General features: G+C 42.1%; 1 protein-coding gene across 1 annotated transcript in view; it reads right to left on the bottom strand.

Moving 5' to 3' along the window:
• Positions 1 to 467: 467 nt before the first annotated feature.
• LOC136869374 (hapless 2) overlaps positions 468 to 22341 on the bottom strand; it is a 216952-nt gene continuing 195078 nt past the window's right edge. Inside the window, exon 11 of the mRNA XM_067144842.2 lies at positions 468 to 1137. Coding sequence (XP_067000943.2) covers positions 1126 to 1137 — 12 coding nt within the window. The 3' untranslated portion in view covers positions 468 to 1125. The remainder of the gene's footprint in view (positions 1138 to 22341) is intronic.

The following is a 22341-nucleotide window of genomic DNA, read 5'->3' as shown; positions in this document are numbered from 1 at the left end:
TCCAAATACTGTACTTCGAATTATTATTAAGATTATACAGTAAGAATACTTGAGAGTTATGACTACAATATAGGCTTTTTCTGCTTCTCTCTTAAACCTTAGCGGGAGACAAAGTTAATCCTGTAGGAAGGAGGGTAAGGATGCTGTGACACTATTATAAGAAGTAAAAGAATTTTCAAAGGCAGAAAAAATAAAGTTGCGAGTGAAGGTATTAATGAAGATTTCATCTCCGCTGAGGTGAAGAGAAGAAGTAAGTTTAATGTATAAGTACACCAATTTGGTGTAGTTGGTAAAACGGATACAAGTTTATCTTTCAGTAATTGGCATACATGCATCTATTCATGTAATTGCGTAATATACAGTACTTACAATACTAAAGGGAACTACCAATAAAATAAAAATATTTCATTAAATATATGATATAAAACACAAAGAGATAACTGAAATAACCTGTTTCCATAACAAAAACCTTTGCACGGGACTGAAAGGCGCTGGTAACATATACCAGACATACTAGACATTAAGAATAATAATAAACCTCAACGAAATAGCCCTGTCAGCATTTCCGTAAAACTTCCTTTAAGAAAGACCTTTCCTCCTCCTACCACAGGTACCCATTATGTAAACATGTCTCTCTCTCGCCAATGATATTAAATCAACTCTTATCCCATCCAATTAACTTTGCACTCCCTCCCCTTGAGATTAACTTTGCTCCCAACAGCTACAGTCCTCATAGTTCACGTATGCTGTAACTTTTCTTGTAAATCTTCTCGATTTTTAAGATTATTTCAGCAAGGCGTCTAAACTTGTGCTAAAGACCATTAGCTAATCAGCTGATAAGGCTAAACGAGAATTTTGTGGCACAGTTTATTTCTTTCTCTCCCTAAATGAATGCATAGTGCCTGTGATTAATATATTACAAGAGGCACTATACTGGCGTTTTATCTTCACAATATATAATGTCTACCCACGCCATCCAAACTTGTAGCCGTTTTCCAACCACTGATCACTGATTACAAATGGAGATCGGCGACATCTGGAGTGGCATGGCCTGGACAACTCGCATAACAAGGAAGCGAGGTAGGACGATGGGGCACGGCAAGCAGCGCTGCCCAAATTCAACACTTAATACGTATTCTGAAACATATTATTTCTAAATTCAGCCTGAAGAATGCATTCTAAATTTTATCCACAAATAGAGAAAACGTCTATATACGATATGTATTATAAATTGTCTGGAATGTTCACATTGATATTGTGCTTGCACTATCAGGACTAACGTGTCTGCATATACCTCTTTTAAAACACTATTACGGTCACCTAAAGTCACGACTGTCCAAAATTCAAGACTTTGGCTTCAAGCAATCCGCGCGGACGTTGTTATAATTGTATGAATATTGATTTTTAATTAAATCTCTTCTCCAGGCTTTAAACAACTCAAATTAAAAAGTTGCACAGCTTTTGACCGTCCACAGAAGGATGATTAAAATATAATTAAAATCATAAATGTGTCACTAGTTTTAACCGTAAGTGGCTGCTTACAGAAAGCCAAGTATAGAGTACAACATTCTCCTCTTGTATGGTCAATTACGCAACGCTTTTGGAACTCTAGCGTAGATCTAAAGTATATATTTATCTACTGTTCCAGCTTGTATTCTAAATGACTACAGTGTCGAATAAAGTTTTAGACTTTTGTTTAATAACACCGAAACCATCTGAAATGGTACATATATATTAAGTTTCTACTTCATCCTATTAGAAATGTTTCACATTTAGTGTAAAACACTCTAAAACGTATTTCAACAGGAAAGAACCATACCATGAGAACTCTTTAGCTTCCTGGTACGAAAAATTACTGTGCTCTGAAACTTGTTTTGTTATTCGTTTTACGTCGCACCGACACAGATAGGCCTTATCGCGACGATGGGGTAGGAAAGGCCTAAGAGTGGGAAGGAGGCGGCCTTCATTAGGGTACATCTCCAGCATTTGTCTGGTGTGAAAATGGGAAACCACGGAAAACCATCTTCAGGGTTGCCGACAGTGGGGTTCGAACCCACTATCTCCCGGATGCAAGCTCACAGCTGCGCGCCCCTAACCGCACGGTCAACACGCCCGATAGCAACTACTGGGGATTTACTACACTAGGCTTATGAAGGTGGTGGAGATGAGTGTTGTTTTAAGAGGGAGTACAACTGGGAAATATTCATTTAGCCTTACGAAGTCCTGTCAGCCCCCATTATCTGACCTCCGTTATACGAAAGCTGTAATAAAGTAATGACAACATTGGTAGAACGCAATATTTAATGAACTAACAAGTACAACTGCATTACAGTCCTTCAATGTAGTCACCCGCAAAGTCTATTACCTTTGGTCAAATGTCGGGAAGCCGTTGGAGACCGTTCGCAAGGCGAGCTCTGTTGATGACAGCGACGGAGCGCCCTACTGCGCGGAGTACAGATGCCACGTCAGGAAATCAGTGACCTCAGAGGGATTCCTTCAACTTCGGAAACAGGTCGAAGTCACAAGGACCCATGTCTGGTGAGTACGGAGGTGTTCCACGACTTCCCAATGCATCGTTGCAATAAGAGCTTGGCATTGTTTGCGACTATTTCTGTATGTCGGTGAGTTGATGTGGAACCCAACGAGACGCAATTTTCTCTCATTTTTCGTCAGTATGTGCTACACCGTTTGATGCCTGAGACCAACCTCTACGGATAATTTCCGGACAGTCCATTGATGGTGTACGGAAACGAGACCACTGAATCTGATCTTGAGGAATGGACAGCTGACCTGTGCGGTGCAAATCCGCAGTTTTATTCCGACCGCACGAAACGCCATGACCCATGGTGCAACCGTCCTATACGGTAATGCATTCTCGCCACAGGCTTCACGTAATCCTCGAAAACATTCGGGATGATACCACACTGATCCATGATCGCTGCACCGCCTTCCATAAAGCACGTAGTGGACTGAGCAGGGTCCAGGGACCGCACATCGCTTTCGACAGCATCCCAGATGTGCTTAATAGGATAGAGGTTGGATGATCTTGATGGCCATGCAAGCATTCTCATGTTCGTGGAGTGCTCATCGAACCAATCGGTAACGATTCGGGAGCGAGGGGCTGGTGCATTGACTCACTGTAGGCACGTGGCTATTGCAGGATATTGGAGACAAACAAATGGGTTGACATAAGCTGACAGCATTTTCCTACATCGTTTGCCGGCAATGGACATTGGCGGATATACCAGGTGTCCCATTTTGTCCTACGTGAACAATTCACGCACAAGGACACCAACGCCACCAACCAGAACTGTACCCTGCTAGCAAGAAAGATCCACTGTCTTGCCCACTTGGCGGTGCACTCGTGCCCTGACATCGGCGTGTACCAACTGGTAATTCGACTCGTCTGTCCAGCCGACCTTTATTCATGCTTCGAAAGTACAAGGCTCTGTTCTTTTGCCCATGTCGGTCTTTGTGCCTGGTGATGTGCGGTGAACAGATGTACGCTAGTAGGCCTATTGCTTCTGTACTCCACTGCGAAGAGATCTTCTTCTGGAAATGTATGGACTCTTGTCGTGTCGCCCAGTCACAAACACACTGCGAAGAGATGATTGTGGATGGTATGGTTGCTCTCCCTTCACTGTTGTCCAGCCACGGCCGACTGGATCCCTCGCTGCGCTAGAGCGACGCATCAAGTCGGCCGTGGTCCAGCACATAGAGTTAGTAAATAATACACTAGAGATAACAGCGGCGCCACCGTCTGCGAGAGAATCATTGTAGTCAGCGGAGCATGTTGAAATCTCAGCTGTCTGGTAAAAAGCTCGCTCCGCTGTGCTCTTCAATGTAAAAAGGGGAATTTTAAAACTGTGTGGATATTGATATGGTTTAAAATTCTGACATGTAAACATTCTCAGAGACTGCAGTATATTTGCGACGTTTCTAGCCAGTAGAAAGTAAGCCCAAAACGAATACAGGAAAAATGCTTGATAAGAGAGGACGATGTCCATTGCAGTTAAGTAAACAAAATTAATTTATTGTTCATGTTAAGTCTTCTAACAGCACACTTTTAGGATACGCATATGTATATTTCGCTATATTTTGTGTAAATGTAATAAATGGACAGGACTTCGGCATAATTCAGCTCAACGACCGAAAACATTCTCTCGTACGAACCGAATAAGTGAGTTTTTAGGCCTAAAAGCATTGGCGAGATTTTGGAGCAAAGTAGATAAAATATTGTCACCGCCGGTTAAGGCGCTGCTTTCTGAACCCAAGTTGGCAGGTTCGATCCTAGCTCAGTCCGGTGATATTTGGTGCTCAAATATGTCAGGCTCGTATCGGAAATTTTCCGGTATGTAAAGGAACTCCCGTGGGACAAAAATATCTGCACCTCGGCGTCTCCGAAAACCGTAAAAGTAATTAGTGGGACGTAACGCCAATAACATTATATTATTATTATTATTATTATTATTATTATTATTATTATTATTATTATTATTATTATCACCACTGTTTTCTAAACGTGATTACAAATGGAAATATGGCACTCGGTTGTGGTTTCAATCTATTATGGAGTTTTTTATTTAGCTTTTCGTGAAATGTTTGATTTTCTTTAAGATTTTAAGTTGTAAAATGACTTCCTTCAATGGAAAGTGAGAGTGGTAAATGATATGACTGAAGAGAATTGAAAAAAATTACATTGTTATTTTGTTTGTTTAAAATTTGCTTTACGTCGCACCGACACAGATAGGTCTTATGGAGACGATGCGATAGGTAAGGGCAGGAAGGGGTCGTGGCCTTAATTAAGGTGCATCCCCAGCATTTTCCTGGTGTAAAAATGGGAAACTACGGAAAATGCATCCTCAGGGCTAACGGTAGGGGAGTTCGAACCCACTACCTCCCACATGCAAGTTCATGGCTACGCGACCCAAAACCCGCAACCACTCGCTCGGTATCATGCACATCACTGTCATTACAAGAAAGGTAAAGAAATAGATCCGGTTACCCTCTAAACACTGAGTAATCATGGCCATGAGGAGCCAGGTATAGGCCTACCCGTCAATATAATCAGCACTGTAAGAAATATGTTGAGAAATCAACATTACTTTCTGATCATAATGAAGAGTAACAGTGTATCAACCTATTGGTTACGAAACAAAATTATCTTTGTTAACCTACTTCTCACATTGGGATCATGCATGTATGATCTGCCAACACGATGCATACATAGGCCCATATTCGTAACTTATATTCTTTCATTGGATTTTCTGGATATTTGCTTTCAAAGACATGGCCATTCAGTGAATGAAAAAATGTCTTCCCTTATATTTCCTAAAACATTAATTTCAGTCTTCGTGGTAAAGTCCAAAGAATCTGATTCACGCCGAGAGGGAAAGAAACCACGAAGTCAGCGTAAGTAGACCAATCCACATGACGATAAGTGTCGCACAGATTATTACTTTATTCGCACGAAAATAATTTTCAAATGAACATACCTGTGAAATGATACGCCATTGCCCTTTATGAACCTCCCTGTGCAGTTATAAGCTGTCCAGGAGACTGGCATTTTCCTTAATATAAGACTTCAATTTATCGAGAAACTCCAGTATTGACAGTGCCAAACAATCTATCTTTTGGCAAACAGCGCGCTCGTTCAACTTCGCACGCAAATGCAGCGCCAGTGCTACCTCTTGTGTATTATTTACTAAGTCTATGGTCCAGCATTTAATTCGCGAGCGATATGCCGTCTATCCGCTCTTACATTCTGAGATAGACGCTTGCCATCAACACAGCGTACACCTCGGCGATGGTTTGGCCCGAATCCACGTACTCACGGTACATCTTGACACAGCGGTCCGTGGAAAGCCCAGTGTCTGCACAACTTCAGACTTGAAATGGCTCATGCGTCTGGCAACGGCAATTCAGTTGCGATCAAATGCGCTGAGTTATTATTATTATTATTATTATTATTATTATTATTATTATTATTATTATTATTATTATTATTATTATTATTATATAAAACGCTAACGTGTATGTTTCACAAAACTCAAGTTCTTAAACCAGACCCCCCTGTGGGTGGGGGCAGTAGAATAACACCCACGGTATCCCCTGCCCGTCGTAAGAGGCGACTAAACGGGGCCCAGGGGCTCTCAACTTTGGAGCGTGGGTTGGCGACCACTGGGCCCTCAGCTGAGTCCTGGCATTGCTTCCACTTGTGCCAGGCTCCTCACTTTCATCTATCCTATCCGACCTCTCTTGGTCAACTCTTGTTCGTTTCGACCCCGGCGGTATTACGTATGGAGGGCCAGGGAGTCTTTCATTTTCACGCCCTTCGTGGCCCTTGTCTTCCTTTGGCCGATGCCTTCATTTTTCAAAGTGTCGGCCCCTTCCGTTCTTTCTCTCTGATTAGTGTTATATTATAGAGGATGGTGGATTGCCTACTTGTACTTCCTCTTAAAACAATAATCACCACCACCACCTCTTAAACCAGAAGGAGTTAAAACGTGCGGTTTGTACCACGTAGATTCACTGTCGCTAGGCGACGTACATAAGGCAGGCAATACAAGTCAAAGAGCCATTTTAAGTCCATGGCGTAGAAAGCCATTTTCGGTCCGCGACACTATAGGAGCCATATTTATTAGGTACGTGTACGTGTGTGTGTGTACGTGTACGCGTGTACGTGTACGTGTACGTGTGTACGTGTACGCGTGTACGTGTACGTGTGTACGTGTACGATGCCCAGCCAAATCTATCACAAGCAGAGATTTGAAATTGTTAACAAAGGCGTATTCTTAGATGAATCATTTTACAGGTCAAGACATGCCTTCATTAATTATTTTACTACTTTTTATTGTTTCAATTATTTATTTTATAGGTTAAGCTCAAAATCAACCCGATATTAATTCCATTCAATTAAAATGTTGACGCATGGCTGTGTCAAAAAGCAATTCTTGGTCCGATAAATGAAGCTGTGAACGTAATCAACAAGCAACTTTTACAAGACTAGCTCGGTGTTCTGCAAATGTACAAGTCTATCGACGCGACATGTAATACAGATGAGTGAGTGGTGGTGGTGATTATTGTTTTAAGAGGAAGTACATCTAGGCAACCATCCTCTATATAACACTAATCAGAGGGAAAAATAGAAGGGATCCGACACTTCGAAAAATGAAGATATCGGCCAAAGGAAGACAAGGGCCACGAAGGGCGTGAAAATGTAAGACTCCCTAGCCCTCGCAAACCTAATAGCGTCGGGGTCGGAAAAGAACAAGAGTTGACCAAGGGAGGTCGGATAGGATAGATGAAAGTGAGGAGCCTGGCACAAGTATGTGGAAGCAATGCCAGGACTCAGCTATGGGCCCCGTGGTCGCCAATCCACGCTCCAAAGTTCAGAGCCCCTGGGGCCCCTTTTAGTCGCCTCTTACGACAGGCAGGGGATACCGTGGGTGTTATTCTACCGCCCCCACCCACAGGGGGATAATACAGATGAGGCTGTCAATTACACGACAGAACTTTTGAACAACTTGAAGTCACGTGGAATACCCTCGAAAATCTTGAAGCTGAAGATTGTGGCACCGATTATCCTTTTCAGGAATGTGAATCCTCTTTCCCCCTGCAATGGAATACGACTCTCAATCAAGGAAGTGATGCCGAATATTATTGAAGACACCATCATGAATGGACATACCGCGGGCGATGTAGTATTCATTGCTGAGATTCAAATCATCACTTCGGATATGCTGTTTCAATCGTTTCAATTTAGACTCTGCAGTTCCCCGCTTCTTTGAGTTTCACTATGCCGGTATGTATGTATTAACAAAGCATAAGGACAATCGCTTAAAATTGTAGCATCAATCTTCGGAAACGGTGCTTCTCCCATGGTCAACTGTAACGTGACTTGTTCAAGAGTTGGAAAGGCAAACACAATACACATTTCAGCTCCAAATGAAAGGACACTTAATATAATTTATCCAAAAACTCTACAACGAAATATGAGTTTATTTTTATGCAATACGGTCTTTTAATATTATTTGAACGATCCACCAATCTGGTATCTTAGGCATTGAAAGTAACAATATAATTGAACATAATGTAATTCATGTAATTTATACAAAAACTATATGTGTTAATAAACATACATATACTGTATTTCATTTTTGTTTTAAATACATGGTTTAAAAACATCTAACGGTTGAATTAATAAACGCGGGCGATGCTGTGGGTACATGCTAGTTATTATTAAAATATCTAGACCGTAGTCTTGTTTGGAAACGGTTTCAAGAATATGGCGAGATGCTGAACTCGAATAGGGGTGAGGTGGGTGGGAGACATTTTGTTCCCTTCTTATACGATACCCTATCAATCATTCATAAAGCCAACACGTTAACACTGAAAGTGCGAGAACAATATCATTCCATAATACTTGATTAATACAAAATTCAGGCAATACAGCTATATACGTCGTTGGAAAAAATGTTTCATTAACATACGATGACAATTGGCAATATTTCTATACTCTAGCAAGCCTATCAGAGAAACAAAGTTACACAGAACAACAATACCAAATAATGTAAAGCAACGTTACTTCATTCTGTCATGGTCACAACTAGCATATGAAAATCAACGTAATTTCATATATGATTATACATAAAGAAAATTTACTTTAAATAATCGATGCTATTATTCATGCAATCAATCAACCTACAATTTTATCTTACAACTCCAATTCAGAATACTCCACAGCCTACCTGAAATATGGTTGTACCCGATGCTGCACGAAGTGTTGTTTATTATAAATTTGTTTTTACAATATTGTTTGACCTTACGGTTAGGTTCTGGGTACACCAAACAGCCAGCCAGTTGAATACACATAGATACAGTATTCGATGATGAATAGTTATCTAGGGTTGCCATATGAGAAGAATACTCGGAATGTACTTTATTCAGCAACTGAAATGACCACTAATCACCCCAGATTTCAGTAATTTTTCAGCAGTATACCATTCAAATAAATTCGCAAAAGCGTCCCAGCAGTAAGCTTCGATTTCATTTTAATGGAGAAATGAACAGTATAACATTTCTTTCATATTACGTATCTAACAACATCAAATACAGAGGGCTTTCTAATCGAGGCGGATAAGGCTTCCTCGTTTCACCAAGAAGGTCGATAATTCGACTCTCATTCTGGGAAGGCGAGAGATTTAAGTGAGACTGACTTCTTGTCCGGGGATTCATTCAGCCTTCAACAGAAATGAGTACCAGGTTAATTACAGGGAAAAAGACCGTCATATATATTCAGTCATTCAACCGGGTCAGGAATGGAATGAATGAAGCCCCCATCTAGCGGCGAGAATAGAAATATTGCCGGCTGCCGAAGCCTGTAGCAACTCCTCTGGGACAATGATTAATGAATGACAGATGAAATGAAGTGATATTGGAGAATGTTGCTGGAATGAAATATGACAGGGTAAACCGGAGTACCCGGAAAAAAACTGTCCCGCCTCAGCTTTGTCCAGCACAAATCTCACATGGAGTGACCGGAATTTGAACCACGGAACCCAGTGATGAGAGGCCGCCGCGCTGCCGCCTGAGCCACGGAGGCTTCCTTCATGTACATATGTCTGTCTGTTAGGTCATCAGCCCAGAGACTGGTTAAATCCTCAAACAGCACCACCAAAGGCTATGCAGTTATAGGGAAACCGCAAAAACCAATGGCAGAGCCCAAATGTGGCGTACTAGGCAAGATAAGGAATGAGGTAGTTTGCCATTGCTTTCCTCACTGGACCAGAAGGCGCTATTGCAGCACGACTGATCCTATGAGCAACACCTTTCATAACACTCAGACACACTGGTTATGCTCTGAATGTCATTATTCAGCACCACCCGTACCCCAGCAGCGTCCATAGTGCCACAGCCATGGATGAGATGGAAACTACTCTTTGTTCTGGCCTGTGCCAAGACATTGATACAAAAATACTGCATCCATCAAGAAATGGTGACAGATACATATAATGATCATTAGTAGTTCCAGGGACGACCCCTGTGGGTGGGGCCAGTAGAATAACATCCAGGGTATCCCCTGCCTGTCGTAGGAGGCAACTAAAAGGGGATCAGGGGCTATCAACTTGGGAGCGTGGATCGGAGACCACGGTTCCCCTACCTGAGTCTCGAATTGTTTCCACTTACTTGTGTCAGGCTCCTCGCCTTTATCTTTCCTGTCCGACCGTCCTCGGTCAACTCTTCTTCTTTTCCGACCCCGACGGTATTAGGTTTACGACGGCTAGGGAGTCTTTCATGTCCACGCCTTTTGTGGCCCTTCCCTTTCTCTTGCCGATACCTTCATTTTTCGAAGTATCGGATCTCTTCCATTGTCCTTCTGATTAGCGTTAATAGAGGACAGTTGACCAATTGCACTTCTTCTTAAAACAATAATCATCATCACCACCACCACCACAGTTCCACGGACGTTAAACGAATGTTATTATTATTATTATTATTATTATTATTATTATTATTATTATTATTATTATTATTATCATCATCTCCATATACAATTTCATACTAGACTATATCATCACAGCCTTGTTCAATAAAAACAGAAAAGTTGTGACCGTGAAATGGCAACCACGGAACCTCCGATGACAAACGTTGCTTCCATTGTGCCAGATTCATCTCTTTCATCCATTGTATCTGACCTCGCTTCGTTAAGTCTTGTCCTCTTCTGACTCCAACGGTCTTCGACAGTTTTCCGTTTTCACGCCTATCATTGCACTTTTTTCATCATCATCATCATCATCATCATCATCATCTTTCGTGGGATTGGACACCTCTTTTAAGAGAGACTGATTATTAATACTTGTTGGATTTCTCTTTAAAACATCAATCGCAGTTTCATTTAGGTCGACTGATAGCGAATAAGGGTAGAAAAGATTCTGTGTAACAAATACATGGCGATGAGGTGGTGGTGATGATTATTGTTTTTAAGAGGAAGTACAACTGGGCAACCATCCTCTGTTAACACTAATCAGATGGAAAATGGAAGAGCTATTACACTTCGAAGAATGAAAGAATTGGTAAAAGAAAGGCCATAAAGGGCGTGAAAATAATGACGGACTTCCTAGGCCTCGCAAACCAAATACCGTGTGTGTCACAATAAAACAAGAGTTAATCAAGAATGGCCAGAGAGGAAAAATGAAAATGAGGCGCCTGAAAGAAGTGGAAGAAATGTCAGACTTAGCTAGGGGAGCCGTGATTACCAACTCACGCTTCCAGGCTGAGATGGTGGTGGTGATCATTGTTTTAAGAGAAAGTACAACTGGAGCGTTACCTTCTATTAATACTAATCAGAGGGGAAAATGGAAGGAGTCCTACACTTCGGAAAATGAAGGTATCGGCCAAAGAAAGACAAAGGCCACAAAGGGCCTGAAAATGAAAGATTTCCTAGGTTTCGAATGCTCCCGTCGGGGTCGGAAAAGAACAAGAGTTGACCAAGAGAGGTCGGATAGGATAGATGAAAGTGAGGAACCTGGCACAAGTAATTGGAAGCGATACCAAACTCAGCTAGGGGGAACCGTGGAGGCCAACCCACGCTCCCGAGTTAAGAGCCCCTGATCCCCCGTTTAATCGCTTCTTACGACAGGCATGGGAAACCGTGGGTGTTATTCTACCGCCTCCAACCTCAGAGAGAAAATACAGCAGGAGCAGATTTTCCTGCACTGAAATATGATCACTGAACGTTACTCCTCTAACTAGGGCAGGGGCCTCTCAGAGTGCATGCTCTGTGCACGGTGCAAAAGACGACTTCGCTTGGTTGACCAGAGTGCAGACCCCCACTCCTCGATTTGGAGCAATAGCGCTGTCTCCCTCTTTCCCCACGCCTGTCTCGCTCCCTCCGCCTGTCTCCCTCTTCCTCACTTGCTCCGTAGTGCTCAAAATCCGAGCCGAGTTGAGCTGAGCTTAGCCGAGTGGCCCAGAGACGAAAAGTTGGTCCGAGCCGCGCCGAATGGGACCGATGCACTGTGCACAGGAACTCTGCGCCTCAATTTGCACGTGTGAGATTTTGGGCATTTAAGAGGCCCTGAACTAGGGTGACACCTAGATACTTGGTTTTCTTTGTCAACCTGATGACATCGCCAGAAAACATCATGGGCCTTGGGTCGGGGTGGCGGGTGGGGCCATCGATTCGTAAAGAGCGTGGCGCTACTTTTCGAAACGTTTATTTTAACTCTTCACTTTTCTAACCAATGTTTGAGAGTGGAGAGCGCATCTTATAAGTTATCTTTCAATTCAGATGCCTGCCACGAGACAGAGGATATCGCCATGTCAGCCGCGTATAAATACAGTTGTGCATGCGTTGGTTTTGGCATGTCAGTCGTATAAAGATTGAAAATCGTCGGTAGGATGAAACTACCCTCTGGGACACCCGTCCCTATAGGCGCGGGTCCAACCGTGCCGTGTCAACCTGCACCTGAAATTTCCTGTCAGCTAGGTAGCTCGTCAGCAATTGTACTACGTGTGGGAGAGGTGGGGGGAGCCTAATCCTTAACTTAAAAACGAGTCCTTGGTGCAACACCATGTCGAAGCCGCGCACAATGTCGTGTCTTTGATCATTGTAATTCTTAGTTATTTCCTCAGTGAGGCGGATCAGCTGATGATTGTTGGAATGGTCTCGCCTAAATCCGGACTATTCGTCGTTTATTAAGTTGCGGTCGTTTATAGGCTAATTGTGTTCAGTCGGGTAAGGAAGAGGGTCTCGAAAAGCTTGGAAATTATGCCGAGAAGGGAAATAGGGCGGTAGTTTTGTGGGAAAGTCTTGTCTTTTAAAGGGTTAGGGATCATGATTACTTTAGCAATTTTCCAGCAGGCGGGAAGTGACCAAACCGGAAAATTGCATTTGAAACTTTAGTCAGACATGACATGAGCTTTCTCGGTAGTTTTTTGAGAAAAGCCGTTGACACATTGTCGAGACCAGGCGATTTCCTTTTCTTGAGCCTCTGAATGGCACGGCGCAGCGTAATGAATTTAAAGCGTTGGGGGGGGGGGGGGGGAGGAGGTTAGTCTCGTCAGTCTCATGAAGTTCGTTTTCAACAAATCCTACGAAATCTTCGTCGCAGAGTCGTCGTTTGCATAGAGTTAGTAAATAATACACTAGAGGTAGCAGCGGCGCCACCGTCTGCGAGAGAATCACTGTAGCGAGCGGAGGATGTTGAAATCGCAACTGTTTGGCAAGAAACTCACTCCACTGTACTCATCAATGTAAATTATAGGGGACTTTTGAAACTGTGTGGATATAGATATGGTTTAAAATTCTTACATGTAAACTTTCTGAGATACTACAGTATATTTTCGAAGCTTCTCTCTAGTAGAAAGGGAAAGCCCAAAAAGCATTACAGGAGAAATGCGTGATAAAAGAGTTAAGTAACACAAAACTGTTCACTTCAAGTTTCTAACAGCATACGTTTAGAAGGAGGGCACGTATATTTCGCTATATTTTGTGTAAATGACCAGGACTTCGGTATAATTCTACCCAACGACCGAAAATGTCCCCTCTCGTACGAAGCGAATGAGGGAGTTTTTAGGCCTAAAAGCATTGGCATTAGACAAAATATTGTCATCGCCGGTTTGGACGATGGGTTTCTGAGCCCAAATTGGTAAGTTCGAGTCTGAACTAAAATTATGCTCAAAGCACTGGCCCTGCTGAACGGATTTTAAGGTTAAAGTTTTTTTTAGAGAATTATTTTTCGGACAGCATTGATCAGAACTGTGTTACTGTCCATGTAAATACGCTAAAAATAGTCTCACAGTTTGCATTGCTATGTGGAGATGACAAAATATAAAGCATCACGTTAGAGATTCTGTCATATTTAAGAATACCGGTACCACCCAATGACTGCATCTGCCTTGCCAGTGCCCACTGAATATTAGCTTTCTCCAGCTGCTTAAAGAACGAGGAAAAACGTGGGATTTTAAAAAAAATACAGGAAGACTAAACCTTGCCTGAAAATCGGGAGATAAATTTCTGCGATAAGGAGAGAGGGAGGAAGGACCAAAAATTGAGAGTCTCCCGCTAAAATCGGAGGAGTTGGAACATCTGCCTTTGCCATAAGCTGCACAGGAGACAGGCATTTTTCTTCAGAGAAGTATATAGAGAAGTATATCTTCAATTTATTGGGAAGCTCCAGTAGTGGCAGTGCCAAACAATCCAGCTTTTGCCAAACAGCGCGCTCACTCAATTTCGCACGCGGCTGCAGCGCCAGTGCTACCTCTAGTGTATTATTTACTAACTCTATGGTCGTTCGGGGGTACACGCACTCTTGGACGTGGCCGCCAGGGCGTCGGACTTCTTTTTGTTGTTGTTGTTCTTGTTTGTCTGAATTGGTCAGTAGAGGAGCAGTGATAGTTCCAAATTCGCTGAGTCAGTACCTTTTCTGCTGAGACAGCACCCGAGGTCATTGACCTCGACTATTGACCTCGTGCTCTTGTTTGAAAGCAAAGCCACGTGCTTTTTTGACAGCTATCAAGCTGACAGCTGCCATCTTTAAACAATAGAGCATCGCTAACCTCAGTGCTGCTATCTTTACGGCACTAAACCTCATGGCTGCTACCTTATGCACATGGTGGCGGGCAATTTGAAAACTTCCACGTGCTTTTTTGAAAGCTGTCATGGTGACAGCTGCCACCTTTAAAAACAGACTATCGCTAACTTCAGTGCTGACGTCTTGACGCGGCTAAAACTTCATGTCTGCTACCTTATGCACGTACGCGCGAAATTTGAAATTCCACGTGCTTTTTTGACAGCTGTCAAGGTGACAGCTGCCATCTTTAAAAAACAGACTATCGCTGACTTCAGTGCTGGCAATTTGACGGGGCTAAAACTTCATGTCTGCTACCTTATGCACGTAGGCGCGCGAAATTTGAAATGCCACGTGCTTTTCTGACAGCTGTCAAGGTGACAGCTGCTAATTTTAAACAACAGAGTATCGCTAACTTCAGTGCTGGCATCTTGACGGGGCTAAATCCTCATAGCTGCTACCTTATGCACGTGGGCATGTGAAATTTGAAATTCTACGGCTGCCTGCTGCTACCTTATGCACATAGTAGAGGGCAATTTGAAATTCCACGTCCTTTTTTAATAGCTACCATCTTTAAATAACAGAGCATCGTGCTGGCATCTTGACGGGGCTAAATCCTCATAGCTAGTACCTTATGCACGTAGTAGCGGGCAATTTGAAAATCTACATGCTTTTTTGACAGTCTGCTGTCAGTGCGAATCTAGATTATTTTTTTACTTGCTGGACTGAGTAGCTCAATCGGTTGAGGCACTGGCGTTTTTACTTAACTCGGCAAGTTTGATCCCAGCTCAGTCCGGTAGTATTTAAAAAATGCCAGCCTCGCATAAAAGAACACTTGCCGGACTAAATTCCAGCACTTTAGCGTCTCTGCAGCGGTTTGCTGAAAAACCTGTAGATTATAAGGTTTCGCACGACAAATCTTTTTCTAGACCGGAGCCGTTAAATAGCTCTTGAGTAGACGTTGTACTAACTCTAAAGTCTACGTAAAAATCTACGACTACTAAACCCTACGCTACTTAAAAAGGATGTGGCCTGCCTAGCGACCGCTGCTGAGCTGAATAGCCTGCTGGGGATTTGAACTAAATAGTAAGAGGCCTGCACGCTTCTGCTTTGTCATCAGGATGGCTACCCGGCGGTAAAACCGTATCTTTGATTCTAGCTTGGGAACTAAAAGCTCATACAACAAGCAGGGCACACTAAGTTTGTTATTCAACTACTATGTGATATACACACGTCTGTTAATGCCTCTTACTCGAAAGCGCCGAGTTTGATTCTACAGGACTAAATCCACATGTGTGACACTGTTCGCGCTCGCGACCCGTATATGTAGAGAAAAGTAGTAGAATTATTAACCTCGTGTAATTAAGTCTACCGTGGGCGTTATTCTACCGTCTCTACTCACAGGGGGATGTGCTGTGTTTGTGTACTTCTCTATCAAGAAGGTTGCTTGAAGATGCATCTATCACAGCACGGTCTAATATATACAGTACATATCCCTAGGCCTCTGTACGTAATACCGTCTGGATCGGAAAGGAAGAAGAGCTGACCAAGGGAGGTCGGAGAGGTTAGATGAAAGTGAGGAGCCTGGCACAAGTAAGTTGTGACAGAAATACCAGGACTCAGTTAAGGGCTTTGCAGTCGCCAACTCACGCTCTCCAGCTCAGAGCCCTTAGGGTCCCTTTCAGTCGCCTCTTACGTCAGGCAGGGGATACCGTAGGTGTTATTCGACCGCCCCTACCCACAAGGGGGCATGGCACGTTGTTCAGCACATTTTATACAAACTCCCCCTGTAGGTGGGGCGGTAGTATAACACCGGGACTGACATTAACAATAAGAAAAAATAATCCTCTACGGCACAACAGCATTTTGAAAGGGCCTTGGCCTGCCCCCCCTGTGGGTGGGGGCGGTAGAATAGCACCCACGGTATCCCCTGCCTGTCGTAAGAGGCGACTAAAAGGGGCCTCAGGGGCTCTGAACTTTGGAGCGTGGGTTGGCGACCACGGGGCCCTTAGCTGAGTCCTGGCATTGCTTCCACTTACTTGTGCCAAGCTCCTCACTTTCACCTATGCTATCCGATCTTCCTTGGTCAACTCTTGTTCTTTTCCGACCCCGACGCTATTAGGTTTGCGAGGGCTAGGGAGTCTTTCATTTCACGCCCTTCGTGGCCCTTGTCTTCCTTTGGCCGATATCTTCATTTTTCGAAGTGTCGGGCCCCTTCCATTTTTCTCTCTGATTAGTGTTATATAGAGGATGGTTGCCCAGTTGTACTTCCTCTTAAAACAATAATCACCACCACCACCACCACCTTGGCCTGCTCAGCGGCACTTCAGCAGTTGCTTCGTAGTCCCCGGAAAAGAAGCAAGCGTAAATAGCTGGGAATCGAATTCGGGACCTCCGGCTAAGAGGCAGGCGCGCTACGGAAGGGCGTAGACTACATAAAATCCTCCGAATTCGCTGGGAGACGAACTTCGTGTGTTAAAAAAGGAAACTAGGATAAACAGATTGTAGACTATAAGAGGCATAAACAAAATATTTTTTAGGAATCGATTTTAGAGCTTCTAGGCAAGACGTATAATTTGTAAGCTGCTGAACTAGTGCGCTCACCCTTCAGAGCACAGCTGCGTTGGAATGTAAACGGTCAGTGCTATTCGCCAACCTCGGGAGGATAAAGTAAAAAGTACATGCTCGTCAAAAGAATACACACGTAGGTTGTATTCTTAATAAAATCAACAGCCTGTTTGACTGAGGTAGAATACTTTCGCATAGGTTAAGGATAGAATACAATAGGTTGTATAGTCAATTTCGCAGGTTATCAGAAGTTGATACTAACTCATGCCTCTACCTGCCAGACAAAGTAGCTCAGTCAGTTGAGGCATTGCTGTTTTAACTTGGCAAGTTCAATCCTAGCTCAGTCCGGTAGTATTTTAAATACGCCAGCTTCGTGTAAAAGAACACTTGCATGACTGAATTCCGGCGCTTCGCCGTCTCTGCAGCGGTTAGACTTCGGGTTCGACTTGACAAGTTCGATCTTAGCTAAGTTCAATAGTAATTTAAATACGTCAGCTTTGTGTAAAAGAACACTTGCAGGAAAAAATTCTGGCACTTCACCGTCTCTGCAGCGGTTGCTTATGTTTGATTCTCAGTAAAGACCGAGATTTGCAGGTTAAGCAGCGGTACACAGATACTCCCCGTTCGTTTTCTCGGTAAGGACAGGGTAAGCGTTCTACAAGACAGTGTGTTCGAATCCTATAGTTTTACACTAGGTAAATGCTGCGGGTTGTAATCGTCGCTAGAACAGCACAATTCTTTGCAGTAAGATAGGGCTTTCGTCTGAGCCTAGACTCAGGTCAGGAGCCTCGTAGTCACTAACCCAACTTATAGCCTTAGAAGGTCAAATAAGTAGAGGCAAGTTCGATTCGTACCTCCAAGAGAAGTCGGATGATGTAGTGAGTAAACTTTTGTTACGACTGTACGCAACGAGCATGCTGTCATAAAAAAATTTCCTGTCCACATGACAATAAGACAGAGTACGAGAAGTACTCTGTGTGTGATGTTCGGGCGCGCGGCATTAATCCAGACGTTGTCGCAGTTTATTGCGTGTTAAGTGCTGACTGCATTAATTCGTGTATGTATAAACGTATATACAATTTACCGTATTCTCTCACTTTTGATCGAAGCTGCTTTGAACTAAGGTATGTATGCACGCTGTTTAAAAAAATTCTATAAAGAAGTTAACCGTGTATATATATGCATACGGTTCCTTTATCTTTCTTTTTAGAAAATCATCATCATCATCGTGATTAATATCTGCTGTCTACATTATTCTAGTGCCATCTGCTAGAAAAGTAAGTTTAATTCTTTGATTATTATTATTATTGTTATTATTCTTATTGATTTTTCGTGTATTTACGATTTTTCTTTCTTTTTAGAAAATCATCATCGTCATTGATATCTGTCGTCTACATCCGAGTACTATCTGCTAAAAATGTAAGTTTATTGATCTCTCTCGGTTTTATGCTTGGCTTTCAGTGACAAACGTATGAGCGATGCTAGTAATATGCAGCCAGTCCCTGGTGTAAAACTGTTGCTCATATGGTTGTTTGGTGCATGCATTTTAGCAGACTACAACTTCTAGCTCGGTTAGGACAGCAACGAGAAATTACATTACTTAGTACGCCTCTTTACTCATATCTAAGCTATTTATAACAGATGATAGCGGAGCTGTTGAGGATTTAACCAGCTTTCGAGCTATGTAGCTAGTGTCTGATGTAAAACTGTTGTTTTATAGGGTCGGTTAGTGCATACATTTCAGAAGACTACAACTCGGTGAGGAAAGCAGCAAGAAACTACTTTACTCCTCATTTATTTTGTACGCCTCTTCGGTGATGCTTAGGCTATCTATAATAGCTCATAGCGGAGCTGCTGAGGATCCGACTAACCTTCGAGCTGAGTGTCTGCTATACATCGTGCAATGCATACATTTTAGTAGGCTACAATTTCTAGCTCTGTGAAAAAACTACCTCACTTTGTACGCCCCTTTAGTAATGCCTAGGCTACTTATAAAAGCTGATAGCGGAGCTGTTGAGGATTTAACTAGCCTTTGAGCTATGCAGCTAGTGTCTGGCTAAAACTGTTGCTTATAGGGTCGGTTAGTGCTTGCATTTTAGCAGACGACAACTTTTAACACGGTGGGGAAAGCAACGAGAGAAACTACTTTACTCCTCATTTACTTTGTACGCCTCTTCAGTGATGCCTAGGCTATCTATAACAGCTCATAGCAGAGCTGTTACGGATCCGACTAACCTTAGAGCTGAGTGTCTGCTACAAATCGTGCAATGCATACATTTTAGTAGGCTACAATTTCTAGCTCGGTGAAAAAACTACCTCACTTTGTACGCCTCTTTAGTGATGCCTGGGCTATCTATAACAGCTGATAGCGGAGCTGTTGAGGATTTAACTAGCCTTTGAGCTATGCAGCTAGTGTCTGGCTAAAACTGTTGCTTATAGGGTCGGTTAGTACTTGCATTTTAGCAGACTACAACTTTTAGCTCGGTGAGGAAAGCAACAGGAAACTACCTTACTCCTCATTTACTTTGTACGCCTCTTTAATGCTGCCTAGGCTATCTATAACAGCTAATAGTAGAGTTGTTGTGGATTCGAATAAACTTCGAGCTGAGTGCCTGCTATAAATCATGTAAAAACTAATGCTTATAGGGTTGTTTAGTCCATGCATTTTAATAGGCATAGCAGTAACAACTTCTAGCTCGGTGAGGAAAGCTACCCTACCTACTACGCCTCTTCAGTGATGCCTAGGCTATCTATAACAGCTGATAGCAGAGCTGTTGAGGAGTTAACTACCCTTCAAGATACAGACATACATTAATATTTTTTTGTTTTCTAGCAACAACGAGAATTATCGTCGTCATTGATATTTGCCGTTTACTTTATCCGAGTCGCAGTTTGCTGTCTACGCAAGATACAGTATATCTACATTGAACGCGCACATCTTATGGTGTGTTTCTATCTCTTTATCAAATTGATGTATAAATTGTTTTTTTTTATTTTTAAAAATAGTATTTCGCATTTTTGTAGAAAAATGGAGAGGATTAACCAGCTAGGTCATATTTCAGCTCCTTCAAACAGGCTGCTCACCAGTCTTCCACCTAAATGAGTCATTTAAATTGATTTCGCTTCGGAAACTAAAATTTTGTGTGTCTGTGAGGACTTCCAAGTATTTCTACCCAATAGATTGAGTGTGCTAACAGATTTAGAATTGGAACAACTAAATCAACGATCTAGTTGTATTATATACCGTGGAATAGAGAACAAATCTTGTATCATTAGTTTTGTTGATGTGTAATTATGGCAACGACCTGGGAAACTATATATACATGTTTTTCATCGCGTATACTAAGCGGTATTATACGAAATTGATTGAATTTTTTAGATCCAAATTCTTTCTCACTCTCTTGCTATAATGTTTTCGAAGAAAAAAGTCACTTCTTTGCTGACTATGCATACGGCGCTAAACTAAACGCCAGCATTGCTTGTTCCTTCATTCTATTCAAAGATGAGGAAATCCATGAAATATTTGACATTTCATCTAAAATGACAAAACTCTCATGTTCGGACAATATTTTGGAATGGTTTCGCAGACGAACTGCTGGCTAAATTTCGAAAGTTTGAAGAGGGTGCGAGCAATAAATTTCGCATCTTCAAATTACTGTATGTAATTTCGATCCTTTGAATTCAGGTAGGCAATACATTAAACTTCCTCAAGCCATTGCAAACGAGAAAGCAGAGATCAATATTCGGAATAACGATGACTATTGCTTCTTATGATGTATCTCAATGCCATTGAAACCAGCAACACGTAATCATTCAAAAACATTTCAGTATAAGGAAATGTTTATTCAGTTGCAACAGTCATTAAATTTTGAAGGAGTTTATTTGCCTATGGATTTAACAAACATTTCTACGTTTAAAAAACCTAATTTTTCCTTTTCTGTGTACGGTGTCAGCAGAGACAGTATTGTAGGACCACTTTACACAGCTTCATCTCCGAAACATCATCATCTTAATCTTTTGTATGTTTGCAATGAAAACACAAGCTACTACTGCCTTATAGCCAATCTTTCGCGTTTGTTAAGTTCTCAACTTTCATCGCACGTTGGAAAAATGTATATGTGAGATATGTTTGCAGTACTTTACAACAAAAAGCTTGTTAGCTACACACTTAAATAATTGTGCGACACACCCAGCCGTAAAACTTGTTCTGCCAAACAAGGAAAATGCAGAAATGAAGTTTGAGAATTATTATCGACAGAAACCTGTTATCTTTACTGTTTATGCAGATTTTGAATGTTTTACTGTACCTTTTGATCGTTGTCAACCAGACTTGAGCGAATCCTACGTTGATTACGTGCAAAAGCACGCTCCGTTTTCAGTAGCTTACAAAGTCGTTTGTTCGTATGATGCATCTCTATCCTTTTTTAAGATGTATCGAGGAGAAAACTGTACGGCATGGCTGTTAAAAATTACAAGAGTTAGTACAACGCGTTCATACTCTTATTTCGCAATCAGTGCCCATTCAAATGACGTTGGATGAGATGATTTTGCATGATGAAACCGATCAGTCATATCTGTAAACAGCCAATTATTTCCCCACAGATTAAGGTTAGAGATCACTGCCACTTTACTGGAAAATATCGCGGACCTGCACATGATTCGTGTAATCTTTCATATCTTGTTCCAAAATTCATTCCATGCTTTTTCCATTACTTGTCAGGCTACGACAGTCACTTCATTGTTCGTGAGTTTGCACAATTAAATTGTACAAAGTTCACCGTGATTGCGCAGAATCATGAACGCTTTATTCCATTCAGCTATCGTGTAGGAGATATTAGCATTCGCTTTCTAGATTCTTATAAATTTATAAACTTTTCACTTGATACACTTGCAAATGGGCTTTCAAGCGACGACTTGAAATACATTCGAGAGTATTTTCCAGATTCTGAGCAATTTAAACTTTGTATAAGGAAAGGTATTCTGTCCTATGACTATATTGAGAGCTTTCAAACATTAGAAGAAACAAAATTACCTCTTCAGTCTGCATTTACAAGTGTGTTAAGTGAATGTAGTACACCGTCACTCAGCTCATCGTCATACGATAAGCATACGGCATCAATTTCAGATGAAGACTATTTGCATGCCTGCCAGGTGTAGTCAACGTTTCATCTACACACACTAGGTGAAAATGCAGACTTGT

The sequence above is a fragment of the Anabrus simplex genome, chromosome 1 (assembly GCF_040414725.1).
Source record: "Anabrus simplex isolate iqAnaSimp1 chromosome 1, ASM4041472v1, whole genome shotgun sequence".
Lineage (NCBI taxonomy): Eukaryota > Metazoa > Arthropoda > Insecta > Orthoptera > Tettigoniidae > Anabrus > Anabrus simplex.
The sequence above is the reverse complement of the archived record's forward strand: the minus strand, read 5'-3'. Positions and strand labels throughout refer to the sequence as shown.